Source organism: Ranitomeya imitator, chromosome 2, assembly GCF_032444005.1.
Source record: "Ranitomeya imitator isolate aRanImi1 chromosome 2, aRanImi1.pri, whole genome shotgun sequence".
In the NCBI taxonomy this organism is placed as follows: Eukaryota; Metazoa; Chordata; class Amphibia; order Anura; family Dendrobatidae; genus Ranitomeya; species Ranitomeya imitator.
Genome location: NC_091283.1, coordinates 230,795,308 through 230,807,656, shown reverse-complemented (window position 1 = coordinate 230,807,656; position 12,349 = coordinate 230,795,308). Strand labels below are relative to the sequence as shown.

General features: G+C 53.1%; 1 protein-coding gene across 2 annotated transcripts in view; it reads right to left on the bottom strand.

Moving 5' to 3' along the window:
• Positions 1–3,916: 3,916 nt before the first annotated feature.
• PRKAR1A (protein kinase cAMP-dependent type I regulatory subunit alpha) overlaps positions 3,917–12,349 on the bottom strand; it is a 49,657-nt gene continuing 41,224 nt past the window's right edge. For both annotated transcript variants that reach the window (XM_069748694.1, XM_069748695.1), the window contains exons 9-11: positions 6,991–7,112; positions 6,800–6,881; positions 3,917–6,722 (exon numbers count right to left, since the gene is read on the bottom strand). In XM_069748694.1, the coding sequence (XP_069604795.1) occupies positions 6,550–6,722; positions 6,800–6,881; positions 6,991–7,112 (377 nt within the window). In that variant the 3' untranslated portion in view covers positions 3,917–6,549. The remainder of the gene's footprint in view (positions 6,723–6,799; positions 6,882–6,990; positions 7,113–12,349) is intronic.

The following is a 12,349-nucleotide window of genomic DNA, read 5'->3' as shown; positions in this document are numbered from 1 at the left end:
GTACCCTGCACCACCTGGAGGACACTGAAGCCTAACACAGTCAGATCAGATGTACCCTGCTCCACCTGGAGGACACTGAAGCCTAGCACAATCAGATCATATGTACCCTGCACCACCTGGAGGACACTGAAGCCTAGCACAGTCAGATCAGATGTACCCTGCTCCACCTGGAGGACCCTGAAGCCTAACACAGTCAGATCAGATGTACCCTGCTCCACCTTGAGGACACTGAAGCCTAGCACTGTCAGATCAGATGTACCCTGCACCACCTGGAGGACACTGAAGCCTAGCACATTCAGATCAGATGTACCCTGCTCCACCTGGAGGACACTGAAGCCTAGCACAGTCAGATCAGATGTACCCTGCACCACCTGAAGGACACTGAAGCCTAGCACAGTCAGATCAGATGTACCCTGCACCACCTGGAGGACACGGAAGCCTAGCAGTCAGATCAGATGTACCCTGCACCACCTGGAGGACACTGAAGCCTAGCACAATCAGATCAGATGTACCCTGCACCACCTGGAGGACACCGAAGCCTAGCACAGTCAGATCAGATGTACCCTGCACCACATGGAGGACACTGAAGCCTAGCACAGTCAGATCAGATGTACCCTGCACCACCTGGACGACACTGAAGCCTAGCACAGTCAGATCACATATATCCTGCACCACCTGGAGGACACTGAAGCCTAGCACAGTCAGATCAGATGTATCCTGCACCACCTGGAGGACACTGAAGCCTAGCACAGTCAGATCAGATGTACCCTGTTCCACCTGGAGGACACTGAAGCCTAACAGTCAGATCAGATGTACCCCTGCTCCACCTGGAGGACACTGAAGCCTAGCACATTCAGATCAGATGTACCCTGCTCCACCTGGAGGACACTGAAGCCTCGCACAGTCAGATCAGATGTACCGTGCACCACCTGGAGGACACTGAAGCCTAGCACAGTCAGATCAGATGTACCCTGCTCCACCTGGATGACACTGAAGCCTAGCACAGTCAGATCAGATGCACACTGCACCACCTGGAGGACACTGAAGCCTAGCACAGTCAGATCAGATGTATCCTGCACCACCTGGAGGACACTGAAGCCTAGCACAGTCAGATCAGATGTACCCTGTTCCACCTGGAGGACACTGAAGCCTAACAGTCAGATCAGATGTACCCCTGCTCCACCTGGAGGACACTGAAGCCTAGCACATTCAGATCAGATGTACCCTGCTCCACCTGGAGGACACTGAAGCCTCGCACAGTCAGATCAGATGTACCGTGCACCACCTGGAGGACACTGAAGCCTAGCACAGTCAGATCAGATGTACCCTGCTCCACCTGGATGACACTGAAGCCTAGCACAGTCAGATCAGATGTACCCTGCACCACCTGGAGGACACTGAAGCCTAGCACATTCAGATCAGATGTACCCTGCACCACCTGAAGGACACTGAAGCCTAGCACAGTCAGATCAGATGTACACTGCTCCACCTGGAGGACACTGAAGCCTAGCACAGTCAGATCAGATGTATCCTGCACCACCTGGAGGACACTGAAGCCTAGCACAATCAGATCATATGTACCCTGCACCACCTGGAGGACACTGAAGCCTAGCACAGTCAGATCAGATGTACCCTGCTCCACCAGGAGGACACTGAAGCCTAGCAGTCAGATCAGATGTACCCTGCACCACCTGGACGACACTGAAGCCTAGCACAGTCAGATCACATATATCCTGCACCACCTGGAGGACACTGAAGCCTAGCACAGTCAGATCAGATGTACACTGCACCACCTGGAGGACACTGAAGCCTAGCACAGTCAGATCAGATGTATCCTGCACCACCTGGAGGACACTGAAGCCTAGCACAGTCAGATCAGATGTACCCTGTTCCACCTGGAGGACACTGAAGCCTAACAGTCAGATCAGATGTACCCCTGCTCCACCTGGAGGACACTGAAGCCTAGCACATTCAGATCAGATGTACCCTGCTCCACCTGGAGGACACTGAAGCCTCGCACAGTCAGATCAGATGTACCGTGCACCACCTGGAGGACACTGAAGCCTAGCACAGTCAGATCAGATGTACCCTGCTCCACCTGGATGACACTGAAGCCTAGCACAGTCAGATCAGATGTACCCTGCACCACCTGGAGGACACTGAAGCCTAGCACATTCAGATCAGATGTACCCTGCACCACCTGAAGGACACTGAAGCCTAGCACAGTCAGATCAGATGTACACTGCTCCACCTGGAGGACACTGAAGCCTAGCACAGTCAGATCAGATGTATCCTGCACCACCTGGAGGACACTGAAGCCTAGCACAGTCAGATCAGATGTACCCTGCTCCACCAGGAGGACACTGAAGCCTAGCAGTCAGATCAGATGTACCCTGCACCACCTGGAGGACACTGAAGCCTAGCACAGTCAGATCAGATGTACACTGCTCCACCTGGAGGACACTGAATCCTAGCAGTCAGATCAGATGTACCCTGCACCACCTGGAGGACACTGAAGCCTAGCACAATCAGATCAGATGTACCCTTCTCCACGTGGAAGACACTGAAGCCTAGCACAGTCAGATCAGATGTACCCTGCACCACCTGAAGGACACTGAAGCCTAGCACAGTCAGATCAGATGTACACTGCTCCACCTGGAGGACACTGAAGCCTAGCAGTCAGATCAGATGTACCCTGCACCACCTGGAGGACACTGAAGCCTAGCACAATCAGATCAGATGTGCCCTGCACCACCTGGAGGACACTGAATCCTAGCACAGTCAGATCAGATGTACCCTGCACCACCTGGAGGACACTGAAGCCTAGCACAGTCAGATCAGATATATCCTGCACCACCTGGTGGACACTGAAGCCTAGCACAGTCAGATCAGATGTACACTGCACCACCTGGAGGACACTAAAGCCTAGCACAGTCAGATCAGATGTACCCTGCTCCACCTGGAGGACACTGAAGCCTAGCACAATCAGATCATATGTACCCTGCACCACCTGGAGGACACTGAAGCCTGGCACAGTCATATCAGATGTACCCTGCTCCACCTGGAGGACACTGAAGCCTAGCACAATCAGATCATATGTACCCTGCACCACCTGGAGGACACTGAAGCCTAGCACAGTCAGATCAGATGTACCCTGCTCCACCTGGAGGACACTGAAGCCTAACACAGTCAGAACAGATGTACCCTGCTCCACCTTGAGGACACTGAAGCCTAGCACTGTCAGATCAGATGTACCCTGCACCACCTGGAGGACACTGAAGCCTAGCACATTCAGATCAGATGTACCCTGCTCCACCTGGAGGACACTGAAGCCTAGCACAGTCAGATCAGATGTACCCTGCACCACCTGGAGGACACTGAAGCCTAGCACAGTCAGATCAGATGTACACTGCTCCACCTGGAGGACACTGAAGCCTAGCAGTCAGATCAGATGTACCCTGCACCACCTGGAGGACACTGAAGCCTAGCACAGTCAGATCAGATGTATCCTGCACCACCTGGAGGACACTGAAGCCTAGCACAATCAGATCATATGTACCCTGCACCACCTGGAGGACACTGAAGCCTAGCACAGTCAGATCAGATGTACCCTGCTCCACCTGGAGGACACTGAAGCCTAGTACAGTCAGATCAGATGTACCCTGCACCACCTGGAGGACACTGAAGCCTAGCACAGTCAGATCAGATGTACGGTGCATCACCTGGAGGACACTGAAGCCTAGCACAGTCAGATCAGATGTACACTGCTCCACCTGGAGGACACTGAAGCCTAGCACAGTCAGATCAGATGTACGCTGCACCACCTGGAGGACACTGAAGAAGAGGCGCCTTTAGATCAGAAACAAGTGGCGCCACCTGGAGGACACTGGGGCTCAGCACAAAAAGCAGCAGCAGGTAAGAAGTAAAATCATTTATTGCTGATCGGCTTGTGAGGAGAATCTATAAGAAAAGGAATAAATCTTTATTTATAGAGATCTGAGCACAGATAACGATACAAAACTGGTCCTCTGAATGTGACGCGACGGCCAGAGCCTGCACACAAGTAAATGCCAGACACAGAGCGCAAAATAATCACCACTGCTAAAAGCCCACGCCCGACCCCAACGCCCCGGGGTCACCGGGAATAGACGGCTTTATTACTCGCATTACATAAAAAATTGCCGATAAAACTGGGGCGACGCCTGAGGAGCATCCACACAAGACAGAAAAGGCGGCAGCTGTGACCTGCAGTCGACACGGGACAAACAGCGCACCCGGGGCAGAGGCAGGGCACACCGCACCCAGGGCAGAGGCAGGGCACACCGCACCCAGGCTGGTCACAGGTCACACCGCACCCAGGCTGGTCACAGGTCACACCGCACCCTGGGCAGAGGCAGGGCACACCGCACCCAGGGCAGAGGCAGGGCACACCGCACCCAGGCTGGTCACAGGTCACACCGCACCCAGGGCAGAGGCAGGGCACAGATCACACCGCACGCAGGGCAGAGGCAGAGCACACCGCACCCGGGGCAGAGGCAGGGCACACCGCACCCAGGCTGGTCACAGGTCACACCGCACCCGGGGCAGAGGCAGGGCATACCGCACCCAGGCTGGTCACAGGTCACACCGCACCCGGGGCAGAGGCAGGGCACAGCGCACCCGGGGCAGAGGCAGGGCACACCGCACCCAGGCTGGTCACAGGTCACACCGCATCCAGGATGGTCACAGGTCACACCGCACCCGGGGCAGAGGCAGGGCACAGCGCACCCGGGGCAGAGGCAGGGCACACCGCACCCAGGCTGGTCACAGGTCACACCGCACCCGGGGCAGAGGCAGGGCACACCGTACCCAGGACAGAGGCAGGGCACACCGCACCCAGGCTAGTCACAGGTCACACCGCATCCAGGATGGTCACAGGTCACACCGCACCCTGTGCAGAGGCAGGGCACAGGTCACACCGCACGTAGGGCAGAGGCAGGGCACACCGCACCCAGGGCAGAGGCTGGCCACAGATCAAACTGCACCCGAGGCAGAGGCTGGCCACACGTCAAACCGCACCCGAGGCAGAGGCTGGCCACACGTCAAACCGCACCCGAGGCAGAGGCTGGCCACACGTCAAACCGCACCCGAGGCAGAGGCTGGCCACACGTCAAACCGCAACCAGGCTGGTCACAGGGCACACCGCACCCAGGCTGGCCACAGGTCACACTGCACCCGGGACACAGGGCAAACCACACCCAGGGCAGAGGAAGGTCACACCGCACCCGGGGAAGAGGCTGGCCACAGGTCACACCGCACCCGGGGCATAGGCAGGGCACACCGCACCCGGGCAGAGGCAGGGCACACCGCACCCAGGGCAGAGGCAGGTCACACCGCACCCGGGGCAGAGGCTGGCCATAGCTCAAACCCCACCCGGGGCAGAGGCTGGCCACAGGTCACACCGCACCCGGGGTACAGGGCAAACCGCACCCAGGGCACAGCACAGGCAGGTCACACCGCACCCGGGGCAGAGGCAGGGCCCACCGCACCCAGGGCAGAGGCTGGTCACACAGGGCACACCGCACCCTGGGCAGAGGCTGGTCACAAGGCAAACCATACCCAGGGCACAGGCTGGCCACAGGGCACACCGCACCTTGGGCAGAGGCTGGTCACAAGGCAAACCATACCCAGGGCACAGGCTGGCCACAGGGCACACCGCACCCTGGGCAGAGGCTGATCACAAGGCAAACCATACCAAGGGCAAAGGCTGGCCACAGGGCAAACCGCACCCGGGGCAGAGGCTGTTCACAGGGCACACCGCACCCGGAACAGAGGCTGGTCACACAGGGCAAACCGCACCCAGGGCACACTGCACTCTGGACAGAGGTAGGTCACAGGGCACCCTGCATCCAGATAGGCTGGTCACACAGGGCACACTGCACTCGGGGCACAGGCAGGTCACACTGCACCCTGGGGAGAGGCTGGTCACACAGGGCACACCGCACCCGGGGCAGAGGCAGGTCACAGGGCACCCTGCATCCAGGCAGAGGCTGGTCACACAGGGTACATCGCACCCAGGGCATAGGCTGGTCACACCGCACCCGGGGCATAGGCTGGTCACACCACACTCTGGGCAGAGGCTGGTAACAGGGCACTCCGCACCCTGGGCAGAGGCAGGTCACACCGCACCCTGGGCAGATGCTGGTCACAGGGCCACCACGTCCAGACGTTTCCTTGTGTGCAAAGACACGGCAGCGGGGTGACACCCGGTTCATTGGCCACCAGCAGGACCGGATCAGAGTCCAGCGACAGAGGCCTTGGCAACCCAGGAAGCAGACACCCCTCTTCCAGCTCTAGGCGGGCAGCACCAGGACCTCCCACGGCAGCCACAAGGCATTGGCAAGGCAAGGGTTAAAAGGACATAGAAAACAACTTCTAAATTATAAAAGGGGTGAGGCTTCCAAGCTCGTCCTGGTCTGGAGGCTGGCGGGTGATGGTGGCAGCGTGGAGCACAAGCTATCTGCGGAGGTAAAGCGGTGCGGTGGTGGAGGATGCGGGCACAGGGGCGGCTCACACCGACAGCGACACAAAGCTGTTGTACTGCTGGATGTTCCTCTTCAGGATGTCGGAGCAAGGCCCCAGAACCCGCTCAAAGCGCGGGCGATCCAGCTTCACACACTTCAAGGGGCCCCTGGCAACCACGGTGGCAGCTCGGGGTCTGTTCATCAGCAGCGCAATCTCACCTATAAGGAAAGGAGACGTGTGACAGACGAGTGCAGCAGAGAGGCGGCTGCAATCAGACAGCAGAAGAGGCACTCACCAAAGTAATCCGAGGGCCCCAGCCTCCCGACCTCCACAAACTCCTCAGCCTCCGAGCGGCGCTGCAGCACGGCAGCTGTACCCTATGGAGAAGCAGACAACAGCAATGATAAAGTCAGACACCACCAGCCCCTGTGCCCCCCAATACTGCACCCCCAGCCATAGGACCCCCCTCCAAGCCTGCACCGTCACCTCCAGGATGATGAAGAACTCATCACCCGGCTCTCCCTGGACCACAATCTTCTGTCCATCTTCAAACTGCACGGGCTCCAGAGCGTCGGCCACCGTCAGCCGCTCCCACTTATCCAGAGACTCTGGAGGGGGGAAACAAGACAGGTAACCTAAAGGGCTGAGACCCCAGGTGGTAACTACCTATTGTCCTATGTCACAGTGATATCTCTGAGTACAGAAAATGTAGATGTCACCTGCAGTCCTATGTAACACCACAGATAACAGTGTGTCACGTACCCACTTCTCAGCACGCAACTTGGGGTTGCGCCTGCAAGGGTTAATCTATCTCCCCTCTCTCAGTCCAGCATTCAACATCTGTCCTATGCTGTAATGGAAGCATAAATCACACACCGACCCAGGCCACACACCCGCTCATACACGCTGCCACCACTCATCGAATACACGGGCGATGAGTCCCGGACTAATAATAATACTAATAAAAATATGTCTGTGGTGGAATATGTGTATATATATTATATATATCTATATGTGTGTAGTGACCTCTGACATCTGTCTAGTGATAATGTAGCATCTGTCCTGAAGGCCAGTGGCACCTAGGTGTTAATATGTACTTCCTTGGGAAGAGTAGGAATTCTGTCTCCATATCTCACCAGGGGGTCTAGCTAGAGCCAAGAACAAAGGAACACTTGACACCTCTGAGGTCTTGGAGGGGAGATGCTAAATGCTGCTTGATGGAAGGTATCCCTGGGAACCATTTCACACATGTCTCCAGAGGAAAATAATATATATTCATTAGTAGCGCGGCCGTGGCCAAATCAAACAGGCAGCAGTTATGATATTGGCCTGAGGGGCCGGTCTAGAAACCTGACCTCAGACCAAAGTTATAAATTTAGGCTGCAGACAGAGAATGGTGTTCACATGATGAGGGCAGCCTGAAAAGCTGATGTGTTCCACAACTACATTCACCCCCCCTCAGAGAGCAGAAAGCAGACTACAAGTTAGATGATTTCTGTAAGTTTCCTCCTCTTTATTTTACACTGTTTTGCATAAGTTGTATGTCTTTTTATTATCATATTTTTATACCTTTTTCTTGTAAGCACTGAACCTTTTTCTATTAAAGTATAAACCTTTAATAAGTTGAACCTTGAATGTTCTAAAGAATCCATAGCCTAGAGGTGTGTGAGCCTTATAAGTGATAGACATATTTTAATTAGTTATTTCTGGGACTCATCGCCCGTGTATTCGATGAGTGGTGGCAGCGCGTATGAGCGGGTGTGTGGCCTGGGTCGGTGTGTGATTTATGCTCCCATTACAGCATAGGACAGAGGGTGAATGCTGGACTGAGAGAGGGGAGATAGATTAACCCTTGCAGGCACAACCCAAAGTCACGTGTGAGAGCAGGCATGTGACGAATAAGTGACACCACGGAGCAACGATTCGTGACAATGTCTATCACTCATAAGGCTCACACACCTTAGGATATTGATTCTTTTAGAACATTCAAGGTTCAATTTGTTAAAAGTTTTATACTTTAATAACAAAAGGTTCAATGCTTACAATAAGAAAAGGTATAAAAATATGATAATAAAAAGACATACAACTTATGCAAAACAGTATCAAAATAAACCGGAGAAAACTTACAGAAATTATCTAACTGGTAGTTTGCTTTCTGCTCCCTGAGGGGGGCTGAATGGAGTTGGAACACATCAGCTTCTCAGGCTGCCCTCACATGTGAACACAATTCTCTGTCTGCAGCCTAAATTTATAACTTTGGTCTGAGGTCAGGTTTCTAGACCGGCCCCTCAGGTTTATATCACAATCGCTGGCTTGTTGATTGGCCACGGCCGCTCTACTAATGAATATATATTATTTTCCTCTTGAGACACTTGTGACCAGGTTCCCAGGAATACATCACCTCAGGCGGCAATTGAGCATCTCCCCTCCAAGAACTCAGAGGTGCCAGATGTTACCTTCTTCTTGGCTCTAGCTAGACCTCCTGGTGTGATATGGAGGCACAATTTCTACTAGTCCCAAGGAAGTACCTATTAACACCTAGGTGCGACTTGCCTTCAGGACAGGTGTTACATTATCACTTGTCACACATATAACCCTAGACATATGTCACTACACACATATAGATATATATATACACATATTTCACAACACCCAGTATCACCGACATCTAGAGATGAGTCATGAGAGTACGATGCAGGCCAGACCCAGAGTCACCAACATCTAGAGATGAATTATGAGAGTACCATGGAAGCTAGACCGAGCATCACCGACATCTAGAGATGAATTATGAGAGTACCATGCAGGAAAGACCCAGCGTCACCGACTTCTAGAGATGAATCATGAGAGTACCATGGAAGCTAGGCCGAGCATCACCGCCATCTAGAGACGAATTATTAGAGTACCATGGAAGCTAGGCCGAGCATCACCGCCATCTAGAGATGAATTATTAGAGTACCATGGAAGCTAGACTGAGCATCACCGACATCTAGAGATGAATTATAAGAGTACCGTGCATCTCAGGGTTATGCCCAATATACCACCAGAACCCCGGGAGCCCCCTGCACGCACCCCTGCATCTCATATCTCTCTAGCTGTCCCGGATACCGAGCTATCAAGACTGGCTCTCCAGAACCTCTTAGCCGACCCAAGTTTGGACTCTGTATCGGTCCAGCCTAGTGATGAACGAGTATACTTGTTGCTCTGGTTTTTCCCCGAGCACTTGTAAGTGTTTGGAGATTTAGTTTTCATCGCTGCAGCTGAATGATTTACAACTACTAGCCTGCTTGATTACATGTGAGGATTCCCTAGCAACCAGGCAACCCCAACATGTACTCAGCCTGGCTAATAGCTGTAAATCATTCAGCTGCAGTGATGAAAACTAGATCTCCGAACACTAACAAATACTCGGAGGTCACCCGATCGTGCTCAGGAAAACCTGAGCAACGAGTATACTCGCTCATCACTAGTCCAGCCCCAATGAACATGTTGAGAAGTCAGTCGTCCCATTTGGACCTCCCGCTAGGAAGTCATGACCCATCCTAGATATTGGGAATCATTTCGGCTAGGAAGTCAGGGGAGGAGAATTCAGTACATCCCAGAGAGGGAGTGGCAAATAATGGTGGGGGGGGGGGGGGGGAGCGGAGGCGAGCTAAGGGTTAAAAACTAGCTACACACTTTCAGCTCTATCATCGTTCTGCCTTGGAAGCCACGAACTAAGGAAGTACCTGTGGAGTCAGAGCTTCCCTGGGGCCCACATTCTATAAGACACGGAAACTGGGCACCTACAGCTAACTGCTTTCCCAACCTCTACCCTACTTTTATCTGTACCTCTGGCTGTATTATCTGTATAATATTCTGTATATATTTGTAGTTTCTAGTGCGCCTTTCAGAAATTAAAAATATTAATTTTCGGCTGCTCTTTTATCTCGTAACCCGATCTCCCACATCTGTAAGTCCGGCCAGTCCTTATACGCTTCCTGGGGTTGGTTCCTGACGCGATATAGGCTTGGTAACAGACCGGGCTTATATCTAACGAGGAACTGGTTGCAGCGCACCATTCTGGTGTTATTGGGGGATCCTGTCAGGTGGCAGCATACCGTTCTGGTGTTATTGGGGGATCCTGTCAGGTGGCAGCATACCGTTCTGGTGTTACTGGGGGATCCTGTGGGGTGGCAGCTCACCTTTCTGGTGTTACTGGGGGATCCTGTCAGGTGGCAGCACACCGTTCTGGTGTTACTGGGGGATCCTGTCAGGTGGCAGCACACCTTTCTGGTGTTATTGGGGGATCCAGTCGGGTGGCAGCATACCGTTCTGGTGTTATTGGGGGATCGTGTCGGGTGGCAGCATACCGTTCTGGTGTTATTGGGGATCCTGTCAGGTGGCAGCATACCTTTCTGGTGTTATTGGGGGATCCTGTGGGGTGGCAGCATACCATTCTGGTGTTATTGGGGGATCCTGGCTGGTGGCAGCATACCGTTCTGGTGTTATTGGGGGATCCTGGCTGGTGGCAGCATACCGTTCTGGTGTTATTGGGGGATCCTGGCTGGTGGCAGCATACCGTTCTGGTGTTATTGGGGGATCCTGGCAGGTGGCAGCATACCGTTCTGGTATTATTGGGAGATCCTGTCAGGTGGCAGCATACCGTTCTGGTGTTATGGGGGGATCCTGGCTGGTGGCAGCATACCGTTCTGGTGTTATTGGGGGATCCTGTCGGGTGGCAGCATACCGTTCTGGTGTTATTGGGGGATCCTGGCAGTGATGGATATATATACAGTGGGGCAAAAAAGTATTTAGTCAGTCAGCAATAGTGCAAGTTCCACCACTTAAAAAGATGAGAGGCGTCTGTAATTTACATCATAGGTAGACCTCAACTATGGGAGACAAACTGAGAAAAAAAAATCCAGAAAATCACATTGTCTGTTTTTTTAACATTTTATTTGCATATTATGGTGGAAAATAAGTATTTGGTCAGAAACAAAATTTCATCTCAATACTTAGTAATATATCCTTTGCTGGCAATGACAGAGGTCAAACGTTTTCTGTAAGTCTTCACAAGGTTGCCACACACTGTTGTTGGTATGTTGGCCCATTCCTCCATGCAGATCTCCTCTAGAGCAGTGATGTTTTTGGCTTTTCGCTTGGCAACACAGACTTTCAACTCCCTCCAAAGGTTTTCTATAGGGTTGAGATCTGGAGACTGGCTAGGCCACTCCAGGACCTTGAAAGGCTTCTTACGAAGCCACTCCTTCGTTGCCCTGGCGGTGTGCTTTGGATCATTGTCATGTTGAAAGACCCAGCCACGTTTCATCTTCAATGCCCTTGCTGATGGAAGGAGGTTTGCACTCAAAATCTCACGATACATGGCCCCATTCATTCTTTTATGTACCCGGATCAGTCGTCCTGGCCCCTTTGCAGAGAAACAGCCCCAAAGCATGATGTTTCCACCACCATGCTTTACAGTAGGTATGGTGTTTGATGGATGCAACTCAGTATTCTTTTTCCTCCAAACACGACAAGTTGTGTTTCTACCAAACAGTTCCAGTTTGGTTTCATCAGACCATAGGACATTCTCCCAAAACTCCTCTGGATCATCCAAATGCTCTCTAGCAAACTTCAGACGGGCCCGGACATGTACTGGCTTAAGCAGTGGGACACGTCTGGCACTGCAGGATCTGAGTCCATGGTGGTGTAGTGTGTTACTTATGGTAGGCCTTGTTACATTGGTCCCAGCTCTCTGCAGTTCATTCACTAGGTCCCCCCGCGTGGTTCTGGGATTTTTGCTCACCGTTCTTGTGATCATTCTGACCCCACAGGGTGGGATTTTGCGTGGAGCCCCAGATCGAGG